We start from the raw sequence: 24,743 nt of genomic DNA, 5'->3' as shown, positions 1-24,743 counted from the left end.
ACGTGGCTCAGCTTCCCCCACCCCACCACCCAAATTGAGTTATAAATACCTGGTTTCTTTCAGTATACAAAAATCAGTTTTAGCCGAGGATGCAGAGAAAGGGGAACCCTCTAACACTGTTGGTGGGAATGCAAACTGGGGCAGCCACTCTGGAAAACAGAATGGAGGATCCTCCAAAAGTTAAAAATAGAGCTACCCTGTGACCCAGCAATTGCAGTACTTGGTGTTTATCCAAAGGATAGAAACACAGTGATTCAAAAGGGGGGTGGGGGGAAGGTTCCAGAATCAAGTGCACACCAATGTTTATAGCAGTTATTCCATAATAGACAAACTATGGAAAGAGCCTAGATGTCCATCAACCATTCAGTTGAATGGTTAAAGAAGATGTAGTATATATACAATGGAATATTATTCAGCCCTCAAAAAAAAAGGAATCTTAACATTTGCAACAGCCTGGATGGAATTAGTGGGTATTATGCTAAGGGAATAAGTCAGAGACAAATATCAGATGATTTCACTCACAATGGAATATAAGAAACAGATGAACATAGGGAAAGGGAGGGAAAAATAAAATAAGATTAAATCAGAGAGGGAGAAAAACCATGAGTCTCTTAACTCTAGGAAACAAACTGAGGGTTGCTGGAAGGAGGGGGTGATGGGCATTAAGGAAGGCACATGATGTCATGAGCACTAAGTGTTCTAGAAGACTGATGAATAAACTCTTTGAAAATTTTTTACATCAGTTTTACCTCTATATATGAGCAAACAAAATGAAATTTTTGTTGCTGACTTGTTCATTTTTGTTGCTCAGCTTTTATTAAAAGCCGTCTTAGACCAAATGACTATTCCAAACTAAATTTGAATGACATGCAGCCTGTCCATTTCTGTAAATACTCTGAATTTTGTTCTTACTCCTCCTACCCACCTTCCACTCCCCCAACTAAGTTTCTCAGTACACTTGATTCTGGAACCTCCCCCCCACCCCCCTTTAGGTTAGACAGACGGTAGAAGCAGTAGCCTCTCTTTTCCCTGCATTTATGTGGGAGAGAAGATGAAGATGATCCCTTTACCAGTGAGTCTTCCCCACAGGCAGAGCCTTGGGAACAGAGATTTCCATCTGAAGCAGCTGTAGTTGCCCTCCAGAACTACTAACCTTGACCTGTGGGTGATGGAAAATTATCATATAGTATGTGAAGTGATACTTAGGCGCCATGTGCACATCCTTTTGCTAATTATCTTTCACCTAAGGGTTTAGCATAGGTTTGTGATCTTTGCCCAAACCAAATATTTCATTGGGGATTGTCAAATGACTGTTTTCTAATTATGTACTGTATAGCTTTTTTCTGTAGAGAGGATTCTTCTTTAATAACTGGAGATGAACTACTATTCTTTCATGTACACACACAGGATCATCATTTAATGTGTTCCCTTGATTTATAATCAGTTTTCAGAATAAGTAGCCAGCATGGCAGTCACTCCCAGTGGTAGTGAGTTAGGTTTTTTTAAATTCTTTTATCACTATGGATTTAAGGATTTGGTTTCCTCTATATAAAAATTTGTTTATTTTTGATGCTCAAATTTTCTCCGCTCCTGTGTCCTTCTGAAATGCCTATTATCTTTGAGTGCTTCTTTACTTTCTGGCTCAACCTAGGGCTTTCACTGTGTCTTACTGGGAACCAGCCACTTTCCCAAGGAGGCCTGTTATCTTTCACTGTGGAATGGTGCTTGGAATACTCCTACTCCGGTGGTGTCGTTGCTTCCGGGCCCTTTGAGGGGACAGAGTTATGAAATCTGTTTTTCAGCAATTGAATTCCTATTGATATTTCCAATTTCAATATAATGTTATAAGGTTTTTCTCATATGTATTGCCTTCCATTACAAATCTTAGGACTTGATAACATTGATGCTTCCTAGATCCTAATAACACATGTAACATAGTTTCAAATTTTTAATACCCGTATTTCTGCTGAACAAATTTTAAGATTTTTCTGCAGTATTTTTCTCTTTAGATTATATCCCACAGTTGTTCAGAAGTCACTTGCAATAACCTGTGTGATTAGATTACCAATTTAATATACTGTTTGAGTTTGTTTTCAGCTATAGGGTTTGCATTTTTTTCATTTTTGATTTAATTTTCAAAAGTCAAAAGTTTTTTTTTTTCAAAAGTTTTTTTTTAGAAAGGTATACACACTTAGAAGAGTCTCAGTTGCATTCCTTTCTTCACCCCTTCCTTCCACACATAACCCTTATAGGTATCGGGTTTTATTAGTTTCTAGTTTATTCTTTCAATGTTTTTGTGTGTGTGTTCTTGTTTTCTCTTAAGAGAAAGACTGTATAATATTGCTTTCTTCCATTTACTATTATCCTGGAGATCACAGTAGTGAGATTTTTTTAAAAAGAGCAAAAACTTCTGTTTGTGAAATGATAAACAAGCTGCTTACCAGAAGCTTTCTGAATTTAAAAAGAATAATATGAAAGTTTAATATTGTAAATTATCACTGAATCATTGACTACAAAAGCACATTAGATTTTTGAAGTATTATATAGTGTTGGAGTTTGGAGCTAATTAAAAAGGTGTCAGTTATTGTTCAGTGACCCTCTAAATTGCTATATGTTTTTAGGAACTTGTAAGGGGCTTCTTAGCAGTTGTTTAACTGTGTCACCTTTGGATTACAGCTAAAGTCTGTTGATGGACAGGTGGATGCTACTATAAGGCTTTTTTCCGCACTTATTTATAAAAACATGCAGACAAGTGAAATACTTCTCTGCAAACTAGTACATTCAATCTTTGTGCATTTTATCATCCTAAAATTGTGTCTGGGGGTGGGGAATATTTTAGTACTTTGGATTCTTACTGTGGCCACTAATAACTTCTTAATTACCAGATACTTGAACTATTCCTGGCATCTGACACTTTTCTTTTTTAAACTTTCCCCTCCTTGGCTTCTGTGATACTAGTGGAGCCCATGTTTTCCCTCGGAATCTGTGAATTTATCAGCTGCCTTTCCCTACATTGTAGAGTGTTGCAGATTTAGACCTTGGAATCTGATGGGGATCTGAGTCTGGCTTTACCACTTGGGACTGTTTGAACCTGGGCTAGTCAGCTTTCTGGATTCAATTTTTATAAAATGGGACAAATAATACCTCTCCTATCTATCATTGGGAGGTTCAAAAGAAATTATGTACAATTAAATTATAAAGTACTAATTAGTGTTACATTAGTCTTTTTTCTTAATAAGTATCTTGTAGTTAATAATGTGGAATATGGACAATGTATATTGTGTATCTATTGGTAGGTATATTACGTTTGATAGGAGGATACTTGCCCCAGGTGATAATTCACCTTTGATGTAGTAAACAATCAGAATTCCCTTCTCTGTATTACAGCCACTCCCAGCACTGGGAACAAGCCTCCTGTGTACTCCTTTCCCAGCCCCCACCTCCTCTTACTGATTGCCTTTTATTGCCAACCCATTTCCTGACATGACTTTCAGGTGTGGTGAACACAACCACCACTAATCAAACTTCCTTCCCATTAGCTAATGATCCCATAGAGCCCTGCCCGGACTCTCATTCTCAATTCCTTCATGGAGCCCCCCAACCCCACCCCACCCCCCACCCCGCCGCCTGCAAAGTCAAGCGCCTGCCACTCTGCCTCCATGCCTCACTGGGATTTGCCTTTCTGTCTCTAGAAGCCTCTTGAACTTCTGACTCTAGCGGACTAGCCATCACCAGTGGCTTGTAAACTAGGGGTATCATATACTATTCTTCAGCTCACTGGCATGAGGGTGCCTCATTCCCTCCTCTAAGGGAATTCCAGTCCCTGGCTGGAATCAGAGGGAGTGTGTTTCATCTAAGCCAGTGCTACTTAGTGTCATCAGTAAACCAAAAGTGTCACTACCACTTGGGAGCCTTTCTCAGGTTTTGCCTTCCATCTACTGAGATTGGAATTCTAAATGTACTTATCCATAGAAAGAGTGTCATAAATTGTATTTATAGTCATTCAGCATTGTGCTTTATTAGGTTATGGTCTAGTAAAATTTCCGGGTAAGCCTGTAAATGGATCTCATGTTTTAGTCAAAATGTATATGAGATTGATCAGTCATCTTATTCATAAACTTTTGTACTATAACAGTTTGGGAATGCATTAGTAAGTTAGTGTTTTGAAAACATAGAATGTAAGAATTCTCTTTACTACTTTTATTTACTGATTAATTCATGCTTCCTGTCAATGCAGAAAGGATAGCTTGCAACCACCTTACAAACATAGGCAGTTTAGAAACACAATGAGATGGAAATTACCTTTATGGGCCTTTTTAGGAAGAAAAATTCTTCCTCCTGATTTCCTTCCTCATGCTCCAGGTTCTGCTATTAAAATTCATTCTAGCCAGTTAGAGCCTATTTCTTGTTACAGCCAGGATTCTGGAACAATGAGATCTATTTTAATCTCTAGACTGAAATGCAGTTGGGAAGGTCATCAGTTAACCTCATTTTGAATCTGGAATTTCCAAAAATTTGAGACTTAAATAAGTCCCTCTGTATCCCAGGCTCGTGATTGGGAGTAGTGATTAGCTCTCAGTTGCTAAATTTCTAATAATGGAATATTCCACTGTCTTCTGACAGCTTCAGAAATAGTTCTCTATATTAGTTTAGCATTTATTCGTAGAATACAGTTAAAAATCTTCCCAGTAACTTGGATTGGCCCAATTAATAACAAGTTAAGGATATTCAGGTACTAAATATGCCTGACCGGTGGTTCTCAGAAGTGTATCTCAGTGCCTATTTTTGGTCGTAATTGTCAAAATTTTCTACTTAAAAAAATTTTTTTTTCTCTTTTACTACTTAGGACAGGGACCTAGAGATTCATGAGCTATGATAAGACTTTTAATCTCAAATTACTCTCTCCTGATGTCCACAAACCTTTCATTCAGTAGATATTTGCCTGCTTTATATCAGGCCTTGTGTACATCTCTGAGAATACAGAGTCAAATAAAATTCTATTTCTGTCTTCATGGTATTTACTTAATACTACCGTAATAGTACCAAAGAGTTTGTATGAGACTTGGGTTTTGTTAGACTTCTTAACTTTTAACTGACAGCCACCTAATGGGAATTTATTGTAGGATGTTGGGGTTACTCAGATATTCTAAGGATAACTGGGGTCTTGGGAACAGCTGTACCTAGGGACTTTAACTCCACTGAGATTCTCTATTTTAATCTGTATTCTTAGGTTTATTTATTTGAGAGAGAACAAGTGAACTTATGTGAGAACCTGGAGGATGGAGAGAATCTCCAGCAGACTCTGTGCTGAGCTCAGAGCCCATGGTGGGGGCAGTGCCCAATCCCAGGACCCCGAGATCATGTCCTGAAAGGAAACCAAGAGTCAGATGCTCAACTGACTGAGCCACCCAGGCACCCCTGCAACCTGTATTCTTACATGATCTGTTTCATATCTCTTTTGTGTCTCTTCTTGCTCTCTTCCCCCATCTTTTCCTCTCTCATTTTCCATGGAAGGTGCCTTACTGGCTCAACTAGCACCACCTGGTTAGCCCTGGACCCATCAGCTATGGCCAAGGACAACTGTGAGCGGATTGAAGGAGGGCAGGAGGGAAAGACAATGTCCCGAAGAAAGAGGGTCTGTGTCGTCCAGGTCTTTGTGAAGCACTTTACATTCATTCATATTCTTAATTTACACAGTAGCCTAATTTTTTAGCTAAAGTAACTGAGTTTTAGAAAAGTCAATTAACTTACCAAGTCACACAGCTAGTAAATGGCAGAGCTAGGAAAGCAGTCCAAACTTCTGGTAACTTCCATTAGTGTAACAACTGCTCTACTTAGTGGTTACATTGCAGTGTAAAGAGGTACATGTCATCCTTAGGATGAGGTGGTGGTCAAAATGAATGTTGAAGAACAAGGGGGCATTTGTCAGACAAGAGAAAGTTAAGATTGTCCTAGACAGAGAGAAAGGCATATGTCAGGGAATTGCAGAGTAGCAACACTGCTCTCTGTAGACCAATGGCTGTGTTTTGTGGCTGAGAATAAGGAGATGGGAAGAGAGCAGTGGGGAGGAGAATGAGAATATGGATAATGGCCAAATCATGAAGACCCTTGTGTGGCAAGCTAAGGAGTATGCATTGTCCCCTAAAATCTTCAGAGTCCATTCGAAAGAATTGGAACATGGGAGAGACATGGCCGTAGTCATAGCTGAGAAAGGTCAGTGTGGCTGAGCTGTGCCGGATTCCTCGGGGGAGGGGACATCCAGTTGTTAGGTTTTTCTGATGGAACTTGGCCTAAACTAAGTACGAGTTGTGGCATACAAGTGAGGGACTAGATGTGGGCAAGAGTAAGAAGTTAGGATGACAGGGATGTTCCTTGGAATTCTGATCCACGAAGGCAGGAACGACAGAAGGAGGATCGCATTTGAGGCGGAGGTAGATGAAGGAAAGAGAAACCGAGTGCAGGTCTGGGCAGCTTGAATGTGTGCAACATGCAAATGTGGAGATCCCAGAAGGCGTCCAGAAATACAGGTCAGACACCCCAGAGATCTATGCTGTAGGTGTGAGTGTGGCAGTGCTTAGTGTCTGGATCTTAAACGAAGCCTTGGGAGTAGAGAAGATCTCCCAGGGAAGGCTTGGTAGAAAAAAAAAAAAGCAAGTCAAATGGGAGCCCCAAGGAAGAGCAACATTTGAGGCTCATTTGCACACTCCCACATCAAAGGCTAGTTGGGGATAGGAAGTTTCAGTTCATCACATTTCTGCTCGCCAGATGGCTAGAGACGTGCCATATGTCAACTATGGTTTACCAGGTATCGCGGGATTGTCTTAGACAAGTACCACTCCAGAGCTGTGTTCCATAATAAATTAATTTTAGCTCTGAAAGCAGGTTAGATTCTACATTAACTGGAGTTGGGAGTGGAGACAGCTAATAGACTCAGTAGTTGGGAAAGAAGCCTTAGAACCCTCTCATTCAGTTCACAGATCCTCCGAAGGTCCCTGAAAGGTTGTCAGCCAGGGGTTGGACATTTCCAGTGCCGGGAATTTCTGCCTTCTGACATAACTCACTGCATTGCTGGGCAGCTTTGCACTGATGGTGTCAGGATTGCCTTTGTACCACTTCCAAGCCTTCCCCCCTGCCTTTGACCTCTGGAATTTCCCTCCTGCACAGCAGTTTCAGTGTCGAGAGAGCCGTCCTGGCCTGTCAAGGCCACCTGGGTCAGGCCTTACTTTTGATAGAGCGCTTCTCTTAAGCATGTACTTGGTTATAAGGCAGAGACCAGCAGTGGAGTTAGGATTTCACCTAGAGACGCAGGTCGTTCTGTTTTAACGGCCACTTGGTTGCAGATTTGGGGGGCTCGCCTACATGTCCTGCTCCCAAGTTCATTAGCACTTATACTTAAATACACTTTTTGTTTGGAACATTGGGTTATTTTCCTTGAAGCCCCAATAAAAATGTTTTAAGCTCTAAGAAACAAATAGGCTTAGAATTCACTTGTTATCCTAGTAACCACCTTCCCAGCCCCGCCCTCCTTGGGATGTTATGGAAAATTAAGTTCATTTGTTCATTCAGCTAACGTTTATTGAGTGCCTACTCTCTGCTCTGTGACTTGAGATATAGGGGAAAACAACTAGAATCAACATATGGCATTATGGAGCGTACCTCTCTCTAATTGAAATATACTGGTGGCCCACCTTGTCCTTTTTATTTAAGGATGATGCTGGGCATCCAATTTAAAATAGTTTACATCCTCGTCAGTGCATTTGTTTCCTTCAAGGCCTTGGTAAAGTCTCCTTGTACTTTCAGGGCGCCTGGGTGGCTCATTTGGTTAAGCATCTTCCTTGGCTCAGGTCATGATCTCAGGACCCTGGGATCAAGCCCTCTGCTCAGCAGGAACCCTGCTTCTCCCTCTCCCTCTGCCTGCTGCTCGGCCTGCTTGTGCACTCGCTCTTTCTCTGTCAAATAATCTTTAAAAAAGCAAAGTCTCATTGCACTTTTTAGAAAGCTTTTTGAGGGTGTAGAGATCAGTGTGTCTAAAATGAAACCCCTCTTGACCCTTCTGAGGCCTCAAGGTTTAAACATTTTTTCCCTTGTAAATTAGGGAGCGTTGAAATGTTAATGGACTTGCCTTGACTGTAGGCACAAAGGTAAAAATATTTGACCAGACAACAACCAGCTTCCAAAGGGCTATTTTTTGTATACAGGCTTTCTGGAAACAAAAGAGACTTTCTCCGCAATTTGTTAAGATAGGGATGAAGATTTTCCAAATCAGATTATTTTCAAGTAAAGTAAAGTGTTTTGGGTTTCTTTTTTTAAATAATAACTTAAGTAACGAGTGGGGAAATTAATGATTACTGTATACTATATTAATGTATTTTTGCAGTAATTCTGTGCTTGCCCCAGAAAAAGTATATTGATGTGCTGAAACCATGTGACATGTCACAATTGCTTCTTGTTGTGCAACTAATTATAAGAGCTTCATTTGTGTGAACACAATATATCATTTAAAACCTCAGTTGCTAGGAGAAAATGCCAGAACAGCTTGTTCAGGACGTTTAACTGAATCCTTTTGCATAGGATATTGATGGAGCCAATAAAAGAGGGATAATGACACCACCCTTCTCGTGTGTGGGGTTACAAGTATTAACCAAGTTCTTAGATGTAAAGCTCTTAAACAGCTGTTTTCTGACAGTCCCACAACCACACTAAGAGACAAGTACTGCTCATTGTCCCCTCTTAACTGATGAAAAGCAGAGGCATAGGGAGATAAAATGAAAGTCACACAATTACTTTTACTGGCTGAGCTAGAATTCAGACCTGGGGAATCTGGTTCCATAGTCTCTCAGCACTTAACTGCCCCCAATTTTGTAGCAGGTAAAAAACCTGTCTGTTGCCCTTCTTGGCGTTTCCTGCTCTGTTGTGTGTCAAGGCAGCTCAGCCCCTGCATTTGAGGATAGGTGGATGAGTGGCCTTCCCCTCTCATATAAGAGCACATTTTTAAAAGATCTTTTCTAAAACCAGGACTCAGAACTCTCAAGTTAGAGTTTCATCCTCCTTACCACCAAACAACCCTCTTCTGTATAAAATTATTGTTTTTGTGTTGCCTTAAGGAACACAGGGGAGCTCTGGATTGTCCAGAACTTTATCCCAGAGCAAGGGAAAAGTCAAGATTGTATCAAGTTTTTGAGGAAACTGCTGATTAAAAAGTTATGTATGTATTTTGATGTCTGTTGAGATTATTTTTATCTTTGGGTTTCACTTTGTCAAGTTCAGCCTTGTTGAGATTCACATTTTTAAATTACACATTTGAGATCGACTTTCATTTTGTTTGGAAAAAAAATGCATTTCTCTGACATTGCTGATAGTTCTGATATATCTGTTGAATAAAGAAAGGAAACTTTATCTTTGGAAATGGAGTAGCTTCAAGCATGGTTTTTTTTTTTTTTTTTTTTTTTTTTTTTTTTTGCCAACGAAAACTTATCCAAGTAATATTGTTCTAAACTGGTTGTATTTAATGCAAAACCTCCAAACCTGATGTCCGTTTTGGGTAGGTTTTATTTTCATTTCGCTTGGCCCCAGCAGAGCAGCACTATTGCCTTGAATGGGAATTTGCTCCAGCATCTGACAGGGTGCAGACTTCCTTATTTAAATGCAGAAGTTGGACTTTGATGATATTAATGGTGTTGCCAAAAAGGCCTATAAAACATGCTCAGGAAAGGAAATGCCCAACAACAGGTTTCTGGTTTTTGTCTTTGCTTTGTTGAAAGTTCATTTTTATACAGCCAGTATGACGAAGAAAACATTGATATGCATGTAGGGAGTTGTATGTGACAACGCCATAGCTTCTTTTGATCTTGAGTGTTTGTTTTTTAATCTTTGGTTATTTATTTAGATGGGTGAGGGAGATAGGCACTAACGATGGTTCCCCAGTGCTCGCAGCAAAGTATATCCAAAGCTAATGTTACTAATAACGCCAAGACGCACGTTAAATTCTATCCAAATCGGGGCAGCTGGGTGGTTCAGTAGTTGAGTGTCTGCCTTTTGCTCAGGTCGTGGTCCCGGGGTCCTGGTATCAAGTTCTGCATCAGGCTCTTCACGGGGTGTCTGCTTCTCCCTCTGCCTACGTCTCTGCCCCTCTCTCTCTCTCTCTCTCTCTCTGTGTACCTCTCATGAATAAATAAAATCTTAAAAAAAAATTATATCCAAATCGATAGCTCTCTGCTTCACTTCTGTTATTACATGTAATAACACAAAATTGTCTGTAGTCGACTATTTTTGACCTACAACGATTTTAGAGCATTCAATCGAATAGTTAGGTTCAGGAGTCAGCACACATTTTCTGTAAGGGTAAAGATAGTAAATAATATATGTCGGCATTGCAAGTAGTCTCTGTTGAAACTATGAACTGCCATCGTATCTGGAAACCACAATTAACAATACATGAATGAATGAACATGGATGCATTCCAAAAAAACTTTATTGGCAGTGAAATTTGAATTTCATATAATTTTTACAGGTCACAAAATATTCTTTTGAATCCCCCCCCCCCCCCCCCCCGCCCCCGATATGCATAACAATGTAAAAACCGTTCTTAGCTTGGGTCCATACAAAAACAAGCAGTGGCCCAGGTTTGGCCCACAAGCCATAGTTGGCTGACCCCTGGTTAAGTCAGAGTGGGCTCCCACTGCTTTTCTAATTTCTGGTACCAAGAATATTTTGTTTACTGAACTAAAAGCAATTTCATTATCTCCTCTAGCATCCCCAGTGCCCAAGGCTTGTTTCAACCTTCTCCTCTCCGTTCTTAATCAGTGTACCTCGTCTGTTCATTCAGCCAGTGGAAACCTGAGAGTCCTCCTCTTTGCTCCTTTCTCCTCCATGACCTGTGAACAACAGGTCTTCCTGGGAATTCTCGGTTCTTTCACCTCTGAAATCCTCACTTACTTCTACCCAGCACCAGTGCTTGGTTCATGACCTCTTTGTCACCTGGACTATTATAAGAGACCCTGGTGATAACTTCGCCTTTGTCTGTAAGATAAAGTTCCATAGACTCTCATGGTCTAGTTCTGGTGTAGCTCCCTCACCAAACCTATACTTGGGTCACACCCAAACTCTCTTTATAAAGCCCACGTCACTCTGCTTTCCCCAGGCTGTTCCTCCGTCTTTTCTCTGATTGTTGATGCTCTCCTTCATTCCACAGTAGATATTTTTTAAGTAATATTTTTCAGTCAGTATACTGTGTGTCTGATAATTGTCTTGCTTTACTTATGAAGGCCCAGGGAGCTGGGTGCAGAGTTGTGGAATCAAATGCCTTGGGGCCAGGCTGGTTACTTAAATGGCACAAGTAGAGTGAGGTCTGGGGTGAGCTAGGGAGGATATGTCCTTCTCTGATTGTTGCCACAGGAGACTGTGACAGGTATATAATCTGATGCACTGTTTTTCAAGAGAAATAGGAAAGTGAAGATTTTAATGTAAATATCCCAATTTTTCAATGTTGGCAACTAGCTCACTTTTTCAAAGATTTTATTTATTTGAGAGACACAGAAAGAGTGCACGCATGAGCAGGGCAGAGAGGGAGAAGCAGGCTCCCCGCTGAGCAAGAAGCCTGACCCAGGGCTAGATCCCAGGACCCCAGGATCATGACCCTAACCAAAGGCAGCCGCTTAACCAATTGAGCTACCCAGGCGCCCCTACTAGTTCACTTTTTAAAAAATATTTTGTGGGCAAAAATTTTAAAACCATAACCTCTTGGGGGGGCTGAATGTGGTTCCTAAGATCCCAGTTAGCATCCCTTGATTGGTCAAATCACTTCATTTCCCATGACAGGGCTTGGGAACCAGAGATGTAAGGCTGCCTGATGGAGATGATGTACTTGTATGTGCTCTTTTCCCCACTTCTTTTTTTTTTTTTTTTTTAATTTTATTTATTTATTCATGAGAGACACAGAGAGGCAGAGACACAGGCAGAGGGAGAAGCAGGCTCCATGTCGGGAGCCCCATGCAGGGAGCCCGATGTGGGACTCGATCCCAGGACACCGGGATCACACCTTGAGCCAAAGGCAGATGCTCAACCACTGAGCCCCCAGGCGCTCTTCCTGCCTCTGTTTACCTTCTTGACCATGCTGCCTCCTCCATGTGTTGGTACTTAATCACCTTCCAAAAGGAGAGCACCTACCACCCTCAGAGAATTGCACTCTTGCCATCCTTTTTCCTCCCTGGTAACACCTGACTGTTAACTGAATGGGCTGTGATGACCTCCCGTTTTCCCTCCTACCCGGAGGTGGCCGAGCCTGTGTGGGAGAAGATATTATTCTTAATGGATGTTATCAAAGGCTTAGCTTCCTGGTCAGAGCCATGGTTTTCTAGTATACCAAGAATGAGAGGTTACTAACTCCCTTGGAGCTAGGAATTAAGTTGCCCTTCTAATTCCACCTTATTTGGGAGTCAGTAACCACTTGAGAGAGTAACACGAAACATTGCCTAGGAGCTTACTTAGAAAAGAGAATTTTAATAATCGATAGCTGTATTTGGTTTTCCATAAATGATTCATTTCCATTCCCTCCCCCCTATAGCCTTTTGCTGTCTGCTTCTCAATTATATATGAATCAGCAGTATCTTGCTTCACCTGATGGCCTTTATAAACCTCTTCCTTCTTAGGCAGTGTAATTACTGCCGGCTTAGCAGTATTAACACTAGTGTAAACTTTTTAGTCTGAACTGTTCAGGCCTTTATTTCCCTTAAAAACAATAATAATAACAATAATAATAACAATGGAAACGACCAAATTCTGTATTTGGTCTTCTTCTGTGGGGTCTGCAACCTGAGCTCTTGCATCTAGGAGGCTGGGAATCCACAAATGGCATCTGTGGGCAGATCTGGATGGCAGTCTAGAAACAGCATAGTCATGGCTGGGAGTGCTTTCCTCTCCTCTGTACAGAACACTGTCACATGGGGCTCCCGTGTTGCAATATTTTTGAGAAGAGGACTCAGAGGAGCAGATGGCCTTGCTCAAGGTCCCTGTTCTGAGATGTGTCATGCGATGCCACTTGAAGGTTCTGGATTCATGGAGGTGGCTATGTGTCCTTGAGGCAGGCAGAGGGATACAACTGGGGAGGGGAGGGGAGAGTCCCTCAGACTTTCACAACTGGATAAAGTCTCTTAGGCCCAATGGAAGCAGCAGCTAGCTTTGTATTTGATCTAATATTAATAAATAATATATACTGAGTTCTCACTATGTGCCAGACACTGTTAAATACTTTCCGTGCTGGGGCATTTAATTCTCGTGCTCCGCTATGATCAGAGATGACTATTATCCCCATTTTAGAGAGAGAAAGTCACTTACCCAAGAACACACAGCTAGAACTAGTAATTAGCAGAGACCCAGTTTGGAGTAGGTCTCTCTTAGCCAATGTCCTTGTTGTAATGTCTCATGAATGAAGGATCAGGGAGGAGGTTGGTAGTGAAGCAGTTGACGGCTGTCAGGTACTCGCACAGAAAGTGGTGCGTGGTATCCTTCAAAGAGAATGTCAGCTGTGACCGCCCTCAGTTGATTGTCATCATAAATCCTTTTGAAGATGGTTCCATTGCTTGTCCTCTGGGCCTGTGTCCTTTGTGACAGGCCTCACTACGTGAGTGCACTTGAGAGTACTTACTTGTCGGAATTTAGTAATAGGGACCTGTTCTCTGTGTCACATTAGCAGATAAGGGTCATCGTCGTCAAGATTTTGAGCAGCTGTTAAAGCAGATAATGTGATAATTTAACAGCTGCAATTAAACCAGGACTTTGCTGCTGAAATTCAGTTGAGTCTTTAAAAATCTGTGACTAGAATACTTCACAGACGGAAAGAAGGAAAACAGATTTCTTAAGCAAGTGATATCAGCCCCGAATGAGTCGTTGGCTCTTTTTAAATAGGTTCTACTCTTGCTGTGGTTCATGGTCACATTCATGCCTGGCCCTAGCTTCAAGCTGTATGTGACACGCACATGGGATCTTGACTTCCAGGCCCTTAAATTCTGGGTTCACCTGTTTTTACAAGGGGGAGAAATCTAGGTGTTTTGGTTCTATTGAAGGTAGACAAAGTCCTAAAATGAATTTAACGTAGTCATATGTCTCTCTCCCGGGGCAAATGGGCCTTGGTCTTCTAAGAAATGAAGGAACTGGGCGTAAACTCTTCACAATGAAGACGCAGTAGCCATTCTTCCTGTCATCCTCTAACAATTCTCCTGCTTGAATTTTAATCCTAACTTCAAAATTTTCCAATTCTGTAGAGATGACTAGAAATTCCTCCTCCCCAGCACACACATAACTCAGCAACTCCCGGAAGTTAATCCAAGAGATGCTGCTCAAGAAGCGAAGTCTATACAAGTTAAGTGAGTTGGCTGAACATTTTGCCATCACTGGCTGTGATTTAACCTTTAAAAAGATCAGTAGTGGCCAATTCACAGAGCCGACAAGAAGCTTAACTGAGTTAATTACTATATGGAAGATGCTAGCCACAGTCCCTGGCACATAGTGCATTCTCAGCAAATGTAAGATATTATCATTACTCCACATCTCGGAAGTAACAGAGTTGGTTTCTGTTTTTCGTTCACTCATTCAGCAAACATTTGTTGAGCACCTGCTGTGTGCTGTGGTCTATGTAGGGAGGGAGCCCCTGTTCTTAATTGTTATGCTTTATTGCCTCCAATTCCAAGGAAGATATTTTCCCTCTTTGTAGGAAATTAGAAAATAATGTCACTAAAGATAGGCCACTTACATGGTCCATCAGCGTCTTGTTTTTAAATATTCAAAATTAGCATCATGCTAAGATAAAGAATGCACATCTTATACTCATTCCTCTTGATCTCAACATAGTGCTGACTTTATGCTGGAGCAGAAGACGAGAAGTGAGCGTGGCTACTCCTTCAGCTGCTTAGATTAAATCAAATGGTTGACTCTATTAATAGCATGATGCTCCTCTGCTCTCAGAAAGAAAGTTTTTCTCAGTTTACTTTTAAAGGAATTAAAGATTTCATTTCATTTAGTAAACAAATCATTTGCCTTTGAAGAACAAAATAATATATTTAAGTTGATAGAGACCAAGCTTTTTTAAAGCCAAAGTAAGTCAAGAAAAACAGGGCTTTCTACTAAAGCTGTGTGGAGTAGGGAATTTAAAATAATGTAAAATATGGGACAAGAATTGTGATTTTTTTTTTTAAGGCAATGGCTTTAAATTAATGTGACTTAAACATCTGAATAATAATCAGATATCTTACCAAACAGGCTTCCCAAGGGTTGGGGCTGCTGTCTTCCTACGAGGTCAGCATGTCTGACTTTCTGATATTTCAGTAGTGTCATTCACCAGCTGTATTCAACATGAAATGGCCAAGTAAGGCCACCAGTGTTGTTCTGTCACAGTTCTCTGGCTGTGATGAGTCATTGCAGCACAGCCCTCTGAACCAAGGGCCGATAAGAATCGATACACAATAGGAAAATAAAACAACCGAGAGCTGAAGCAGAAATTGCTGGGAGCTCGGAAGTATGTTCGCATCCCTGCCATATTTAGCTGCATGACCTTGTGCATGTCAGAGTTTTCCAGGGCCCCAGGCTTCTCATGCATGAAAGAAAGTTTCTAAGGTTTCTTGAAGTTAGGTCAACTTTGGAGTTTAACACCCACTAAGAGGAGAGAGAAAGCCCTTTCAGGTGACCGCAATTCAGGATTTATGTAATTATAGTAGCTTTGTTGACTGGTGGAAAACAGCAGTGGCAGATGAGTCAGCCTGGATGTAGCTATTGGAGACCAGTGATGCTTTTTTTGTTACAAAAAGACTTGACTACAGCATAAGTTTAGGTGCCAGCGGTCAGGGTGATGCCAAGTTCCAGAAATAGCAGCTTAGGATATTGTGCAGAGGACAGTATGGAGGGGACGGTTATCACGAATTGGTTTTCCCAGCCAAACCTCCACTTCCGCTTTCCATAGGGAAGCCGGTCATGTGAGAGACATGGGAAGTGTAATGTCCCCATCCAGCGAACAGTCTGCCCCACACATGCTGACTGCGGAGAGGCAGGTGGTGCTTCAGACTTCCTTCCTCTGCCTGGTTTGCTTCTCCAAGGGCGGATGCAAGAGGGAAACTCCAGACAGATGCATGTTCTGCACCAGGTGTGCCAGCTGCAAACCACTGGACTAAACATGGGCCCCTCTCAAGATGGGCAGATCTGAACTGTCCATCCCTCATCCTCCCTCTGGGCCCTTTCTCCAATCGGTACACGAGGGGAGCATATTCCCATTTCTGTCAGGCCTGGACCTGGGTTCCCGTAATCAGCTTATTCTGTGCCTCCACACACGGTTCAGCTTGGCCCACCACAGACAGGTGCAAGTCCCCATGTGTAATAGGAAGACGTTGGGTTGCGGTGTGTGTGGGGGTCACGGTAGGCCTCATTCTGCATCCTAGCTGCACCGCTTCCTGGCTGTGAAACCTGGAGTCATTCCTTTAGCCCAGGTGGTAAGCATGGTGGTATTAATAGTCTTCAGGCAGGTAGCCACACTGTACTTTAAACCATATGAAATTACATTTTCACCGAAACTGCATCCAAACATCTCCTTGAAGGAGAGAGACTGAAGTTGAGGCAGAGAACTAAGCCCTGATCTCTCCCAGCCCCATCCCTCCGTCAGCAAGAGCGAGTCCTAAACACAAGAGGCAGATGTGACTTCTCGAGAGATCACAAGGATCCCCACCTCCTTGCATAGGCCCCTAGGACAATGAGTTTCGAACTCTGTAAGCAGCAATCTATTTTTTTAAAAATCTTACACAGAAGCATAGTATGTAAGATGATTTGTAAAAGTAGGCATTTGTTTTTATTTATTTTTTTTATGATAGTCACACACACACACACACACACACACACAGAGAGAGAAAGAGAGAGAGAGGGGCAGAGACACAGGCAGAGGGAGAAGCAGGCTCCACGCACCGGGAGCCTGACGTGGGATTCGATCCCGGGTCTCCAGGACCGCACCCTGGTCCAAAGGCAGGCGATAAACCGCTGTGCCACCCAGGGATCCCGGCATTTGTTTATAAACATATGCCTAGGTTGAAATTTATAACGAAGCCAGTAAGGATCGTGGAGCAGTTGTGATCAACCCAGAAATTTGAAACATTTGAAATTTGAAAAATTCTCCTTCCAATCAAGGGGATGCCAGTCAATTAAAGAGAAAAGACAGAGGCTTCTTATGCCAGAGCTGCCCAGATATATAGGCCATGAGCATTTCTGTGTTCACATGTAACAGATGGGAATGAACTTCTAAATTATTGCATTTTTTCCCCAAATACTGTACATTTAAAAAATAAATTTGAAGTAAATGTCAAAACATCCAAAACATGTCCATAGACTCCTAAGGTTTGACAGAAGGATGAACGAAATACACTCCCTTAGATCTTGGGGACACTCTCATCCCTGTCTACTGTTTCCCGTTCGGTTGTGGCAAATGTGCATTGACTTATGGACATTGATGCAGTTTTCAATACTGAAAGCCATTTTATAGAAAAAAATTTGAATGAGGCCTGCAGCCTGACGATATTTCATCAGTGTCAGTGGCTTGTTTCGATACTATACTGTAGGTATGTAAAATAATACTGCTGGGGGAAGGGTGCATGAAGCTTTCTGTACTGTTTTTGCAATTTACTGAGTCTGTAATTATTTCAGAATTGAAAAGTTAAAAAAAAAATATTTGGAAAGGATTATCTTCTACTTAGGAGGGAGTACAGCCTGATTGATCAGAGTGGTGTCACATCACACCGAGCGTGGATTTCCAGCTGTCTCACCTAAAAAGAAAGCATCTTTTCTTTCTCTGCCACTGCGTTCTGGACCCTCCCCGCACACACTCATTCTGTCATCTACTGTGACACTGTTGAGGTTTTGAAAAGAAAACACAGCCAATGGCAAATTAAAGAAAGCGCTCTTTTGGGAAATCTATTTTAGCTGCTAATTAATTACTTAGTAAGAAAATGATACTGAAACCCAAGAGGTCAGCCTGCAGTCACCCGATACAGGAAAGGCATATGAATGATGTGGCATGTTCTTCTAATGCAGTCCTATGCCTGAAACATTTAGTAATTAGGCCAAAGCACTATCCACATGCTAGAGTATCCTGTGCCCACACGTCCAAGTCAGAGTGCCCCGTAGCCTAATGTAATGGTGTCATGTGACGAGTATTGTCATACAGGAGAAAGAATGAAGGATTAAAGATAATTTAAAAAGAATACACCTTTGATCCACTCACTTCTCTGTGTGTGAAGTCAAAGTGGACATGGCGGTAGTGAAATGTGGTTCTCTGTTCTCGTGGATTTTACAGTGTGCTGTAAATTACTGTACTGCCTTGTTCTTTGATAAGATTGATGGTGGGTTTTGCTCTTTGTCACTTGGAGAAACACAACAGAATCCCCCCAGCCTGCCCGTCGATCTTTATCGTAATTGCCAAAAGAGTGATTGTCTCCTGTGTTTTGACCAAAATGGATTGATGGGGTTGCTCACAGTGGTCAGACACCTGGGAAGCTGAGCTGGGCCCGAAACAGTGCCTTGGTAAATGTTTTAACGTGTGCTGATATAATTTCATTTTGGAAAAATTAATTTACCGGGGAACATAAAATACCAAGGCCAGAGGGTCCTGCGTGCTAGGTTGGGCTTTAGTTTTGTGCCACTTGTGGAGACTGGCTCGGCTGACCCTTGAGACTGAGCTCTGAGCTTTCCAGAAATCACTGCCTGACCCCTCTTCTGGCTTTTTCTGCAGGGTTATTAATGCCGGGAAGAGCACGCACAACGAAGACCAAGCCAGCTGTGAGGTACTCACTGTGAAGAAGAAGGCAGGGGCCATTACCTCAACCCCGAACAGGAACTCGGCTAAGAGGCGGTCGTCCCTTCCCAATGGGGAGGGGCTGCAACTGAAGGAGAACTCGGTAAGACCGCCCCCCCTTGGCCCCCAGTTCTCGGTGAGAGGAACAGGGGCACTTTGGCCCCACTGTGAGGAGCTAGAGCTGAATCCCAGTGTCGCCAGAGTTAGTGGAGCAGTGGGGCTGTACACGGGGTATCACACAGTCACAGCTTAAGGTGACACGTGTGTGAAGAGCTGGTGTTTATTAGGCTCTTCATACCTAGAGTAAATAAAACACCCACATCGTATATAGGCTTTATGGCAAAATACAGTGTTTATAACGTCAGGTGGTTGTAAAGGAGCCCGTTTAAGATTTTTGTGAAGGGGATGGTCTCCGGAAGCTTCTTGTGAGGGACGGACATAACGCTAGCCATTGGCTGACAGCCCTGCCATGGCTTTGCCCCTTTCTTCCCCTCTGCCCGATGCTCTTGCAAATTAAATACTGTTTCAGTTGGCCCATAGCCCTTGCATCCCATGGGGCAGCCCTGCAGACTCCATGCCCTGTTGACAAACCACAGAGCACTTCTCCTCTCTTCGGCTTCTGGAGAATAAAGCAGATGCCCTCAGAAAGTTCTGAAGAAACACTCAGAAAGGTATAGGGAAGAATCGGTACTCTGTCCACCACATTTTATTCAGCTTACAGAAAGGAAACCTTGAATGAGATGACCCAAATGTGACTCTTTATTCTAATAATCTTGAGGCTATTTTTGTATATACATTTTAATAGGATTATACAGGATCCAGGAACCTTTTCTTGGTGTAAGAAATAGTATCTCACTGCATTTATTTTTTTTAAGATTTTATTTATTTATTTATTTATTTATTTATTTATTTATTTATTTATTTATTTATGAGAGACACAGAGAGAGAGAGAGAGAGAGAGAGAGAGGCAGAGACACAGGCAGAGGAAGAAGCAGGCTCCATGCAGGGAGCCCGACATGGGACTCAATCCCGGGTCTCCAGGATCAGGCCCTGGGCTCAAGGCGGCGCTAAACCAATGAGCCACCAGGGCTGCACCCTCTCTGCATTTATGCGTAGGGATAAGACTCCTGATTTATTTTGTTATACTAGTTCAGCTTTGAGTTAGAAACACAGTGACCTATGGAGACTCATCGGTTGGACTTGTGTTCAAGGCTGCAGGAAGCATTGACAGGGCTTTTCCCAAAGAGCCAGAGTCAGAGCTCAGATGGGCAGTACAGAATAATAACAGTAAAGTACCCAGGCTCTGGAGCAGTGGGTTCCAGAGCAATCCATCACAGTCCATCATTTATTAAACTATTTAATATTAGGATAGTCATTTATTCTTTGAGCTTTATTTTCCTATAAAAAGAGTAATAGTAATTATTACCAAGTATGGTAGAAAAAGACTGGTTGGAAGTGTGCAATCCGTTGTCAGTGGGAATGTTGAGCCAGTGTCTTATTTAATAAATCCGTGATAAATGTGAGCAAATTCTTATCCTAGAGTTAGTCTCACTCAAGGGATTCTCTGTGAATAATGTCCATTGAATTTTGTTTATCCATTTATAAATCGGAGATCACACAATTTTCCTTCATACCTATCTGACAGGATTGTTTTGAGGATGGAGTTACTATGAAAAAGGGCTCAGAAAATGTGACATACTAAGGATGATTAGATCTGGGCACAGTGACCTACTATTGCTCTTTCCCCTGCCACTGGGATATGAAGTGATTTCTGTAAAAATTAGTCAGCATTGACATTTGGCCCAAGGCCAGCTGATGATGTCATTTTTCCTTGTTTCTAAATTCCTCCAAGAAATGGAGCCAGGCGTAACTTTTTAACTTCCTTTCCTTAAGAACAATGAAACCGGGGGCACCTGGGTGGTTCTGTCAGTTAAGGGTCCGCTCCTGGTTTCTGCTCAGGTCCTGATCTCAGGGTCCTGGGGTCGGGCCCCGTGTTGGGCTCCCCACTGACCATAGAGCCTGTTAAAGATTCTCCCTCTCCCTCTGTATATACACTTTTATAGGATTATAAAGGATCCCTTTTCATCCTCTCATAAATAAATAAATCTTTTAAAAAAGAGAGAAAGAAAAAGAACCGTGAAACCAGTGCATAAGTACTTCAGGATGGAGCCTTGAACCTCCCCTGTGCTGGTTCTGAAACCCTGTGGGCTCCTGGCTCCAGGAGGTAGCAACCGTGCCAAGCAGCATGGACGCATCCCATCCCACCATTTGCTGCTTCAGCCGCAGCCACCTCACTTCTATCTGCCTTACATATTTGGCTTTTTATGAGAGTTTAAGGCAAGACCTGTGCTGCCTTTTTTTAATTGTGGGAAATTAGATATAACATAAAACTTGCCATTTTAACCAATTTTTAGGTGTATAGTTTAGTGGCATCAGACACATTCTTACTGTAACTCCATCCATCTCCTGGGACTTTTTCTGAAATTGAAACTCTGTACCCATTAAACCCCTAACCCTCCCCTCCGTTCCTCCCTACTCCCAGCTCCTGGCAGCTACTATTCTACTTTTTCTCTAAATTTGACTACTCTAGGCACCTCATATGAATGGAATCATATAATATTTGTCATTTTGTGTCAGGTTTATTTGACTTACATTATGCCTTCAAGGTTCATCCATGTTGTAGAATGTATCAAAATTTCATTCTTTATTAAGACTGAATAATATTCCGTTCTGTATACACACCATTTTGTTTATCAGTTTGTCCATCGGTGGACACTTGCTTTTCTATCTTCTGGCTCTTTGGGTATTGTGAATAATACTGCTATAAACATGGGTCTGCAGATACCTGTCTCTGATTTAAATTTTTTTGGATTTATGTATGGCCAGAGTGGAAGTGTGCTGGATGATACAGTAATTCTGTTTAATTTTTTGAGGAGCTACCATACTGTTTTCTACAGCAGCTGCACCATCTTACATTACAACCAGCAATGCACTTAAAATATATATAGCTTCTTAAAAGAAACATCAGGTGTTCTTTATTCAGTATTTATTTATTCTATATTTGACTCCTTTGCCTGTTTTTAAATTAGGATGCTGTTTTGTTGTTTGCACTGCTTTTTAAAAGCTCGAAAACCATGACTTGCTGTGCCAGGTAAACCACTGAGCGCTTGCTGTGTATCAGGAACTAGATGCCAAGGATTCAGGGAATAAAATTGACAAAAGTCCTTATGTACAGAGAACTTGTATCCCTTGAGGGAGACAAACAATTAAAATGTATCCCGCGGCGGATAATAAATGCCATGGAGAAGAAAAAGCAGAGATGCAGGAATGTAGGAAATGTGAGATGCATGGGTATTAAAGAAAGTGCCACTGAGAAGATGGTGTTTGGGCACAGACTGGAAAGTGCAGCTATTTGGAAGAACTTTTCTGACATCCTAGACAACTGCAAGGATCCTGAGGCAGGAACAGGCCCGGTGTTTTCCGAATCAGCCAAGAGGCCCGTGTGGCTGGAGCAGAGAGTGAAGTGTGAATCGCAGGAGATGTTGTCAGAAAGGCAGTGAGAGTGGGGTAGGGTCATCTGGCAGGACCTGGAGGGCTGTTATCAGGACTCCGGCTTCTGCTCTGAATGAGCAATTTGCCAGCAGGGCATACTGGATGTACTGCTTAAAAGGAGCCATTGACTTTTCCCATTTAGAAGACATCCCTTAATTCAAAGATGGTGGTGCTTAGAAAGGGGAGTGACAGTCTAGGGCGCAGCACAAACCTGTCACCTGCAGGAGACAAGGTAGATCTGCCCCTCCTCTCTCTGTGAGTCTGATCCTTCACTGCCTTGAGGGTAAGGAGATGAACTCAGTACAGTTCCAGTCCTCCTAGAGCTGAGTTGACAAGAGACAAAGAGCCAATAACCAGCAGCAAAACAATGGAGTGAGTTTTGAGAGAAAAATTTTATTTTATTTTTTAGTTTTTAAAGTTTTATTTATTTGAGAGAACGCGCTCATGCGAAAGATAGACGTTTAACCGACTGAGCCACCCATGCCTCTAGGAGAAAGATTTTTAAAATCCAGGTTGTTTATAAGCTTAACTCAGATGAGTTAAGAGAGGTGAGGGAATGGGTCAGATTAGGGAATGCTTCCTGGAGAAAGCAACATTAAAGCCATCATTTAAAAAAAAAAAGTGAATGGGGGGGGGGGCACCTGGTTGATTCCCATCGGTTAGGCACCCAACTCCCCATCTCAGCTCAAGTAGGGAATGCTTCCTGGAGAAAGCAACATTAAAGCCATCATTAAAAAAAAAAAAAAAAAGTGAATGGGGGGGGGCACCTGGTTGATTCCCATCGGTTAGGCACCCAACTCCCCATCTCAGCTCAAGTCTTGATCTCAGGATCATGAGTTCAGGCCCTGCACTGGGCTTCATGCTGGGTGTGGAGCCTACTTAAAAATAAAGCAAAGGAAAAAGTTAATAGAAATTAACCAAGCAAATAAGAAAAAGAGGAGATCCTGACATAAGGAACATGCATATGCGAAGCCAGGTTAGTGTGAAAGCACATGACGCGTGTCTTCTAGTGTCTTGGGGCACCTGTAGTCACTTGGAGGGTGATAAGACAAAAATAAGCAAGCAGGTTTCATACACAAGAGCCATTTAATGCCCTAATAAGATGGAACTTTAACCAAATGATATTAGGGTATAATGAAATCCAGATCTGCTGAAATCCAGCAGGGAGGCTGACTTGGAAAGGCTTGGGGGGCAAACCTAGAGATTGGACACCTCAGAAGGAGACTGGCTCATGCAGAAATATAAGTGAGAAATGATGAAAGCTTGAAATAAGACTGATTGGAGCAAGAGGCAGGCTCAGGAGAGATGAGGTGAGATGAGGTCCCCTCACTGTTGAGGGGACCAGATGACGACCTGCATGGGAGGAAGAGGTTAAAAGGGCAGGTTTCAGCCTTTGGGTGCTGGTCTCTGAAAGTGGACCACTGGCTCAGGCATAGGTTGAAAGGTGAGAGGATGGGCAGAAACGGTGAGGATTCTGACCTTCCAGGTGGAAGTGTTTCGTAGGAAGTTAGAAATAAGGGTTCGGAGCTCAGGAGCACATGTTAGGGAGGATTAGATTTAAGGAGCTTTCAACCCAAAGACATTTCAAGGAGGGAGCTGCAAGGAGGGGAAATAGTTATGCCAGGGGCCACAGAGAGATGAGGTCAAGAAAGATAATGATAAAAATGGCAAATACCATCAGAGGCCAGAAATGGGACAAAAGGATAAATTACAGCATCATTATTTGCACACGTAGAGTTGATAGGCATGAAGGTTGGCACAAAGGAAGTACATGGGCTTTCTCCAGCATGTGATGTATGTGATTAATTTCTCCCTCCTTGGGGCACCTGGATGGCCCAGTCAGACATCTGACTCTTGATTCTGACTCAGGTCATGGTCTCCGGGTCATGGAATGGAGCCCCATGTCGGGCTCTGTGCTCAGCACATAGTCGGCTTGTCCCTCTCCCTCTTCTCCTCCCCTTGCTCATGCATGCTCTTTCTCTCTCAAATAAATAAAATCTTTTTTTTTTAATTTATTTATGATAGTCACACACACACAGAGAGAGAGAGAGGCAGAGACACAGGCAGAGGGAGAAGCAGGCTCCATGCACCGGGAGCCCGACGTGGGATTCGATCTCAGGTCTCCAGGATCGCACGTTGGGCCAAAGGCAGGCGCCAAAACGCTGCGCCACCCAGGGATCCCTAAATAAAATCTTTTTTAAAAAAAATTTCTCCCTCCTTTCTTGACCTCTCATTCCCAGTCAACTTAGTAAACACAAGTATTTCCAGAAAACCCCTTCCATGTATAATAATCACCTTCATCTTACTTGAAGATGGAAGAAAACCTAAAACGTCCTGAAGTTTTTATATGTGATGGCATTTCTTATAACCAGGG

The 24,743-nt window shown here is 42.3% G+C and overlaps 1 protein-coding gene across 4 annotated transcripts in view; it reads left to right on the top strand.

Annotated features, from left to right (window-relative positions):
* The window catches only part of PPM1H (protein phosphatase, Mg2+/Mn2+ dependent 1H), a 253,471-nt gene that overhangs the window by 77,958 nt on the left and 150,770 nt on the right, over positions 1 to 24,743 (top strand). For all 4 annotated transcript variants that reach the window (XM_025476754.3, XM_025476757.3, XM_025476756.3 and 1 more), the window contains exon 2: positions 18,755 to 18,920. In XM_025476754.3, the coding sequence (XP_025332539.3) occupies positions 18,755 to 18,920 (166 nt within the window). The remainder of the gene's footprint in view (positions 1 to 18,754; positions 18,921 to 24,743) is intronic.

Source organism: Canis lupus, chromosome 10 (genome assembly GCF_003254725.2).
Source record: "Canis lupus dingo isolate Sandy chromosome 10, ASM325472v2, whole genome shotgun sequence".
NCBI classification, from domain to species: Eukaryota; Metazoa; Chordata; class Mammalia; order Carnivora; family Canidae; genus Canis; species Canis lupus.
Note: the sequence above shows the minus strand (reverse complement) of the source record. Positions and strands in the feature narration are given on the sequence as shown.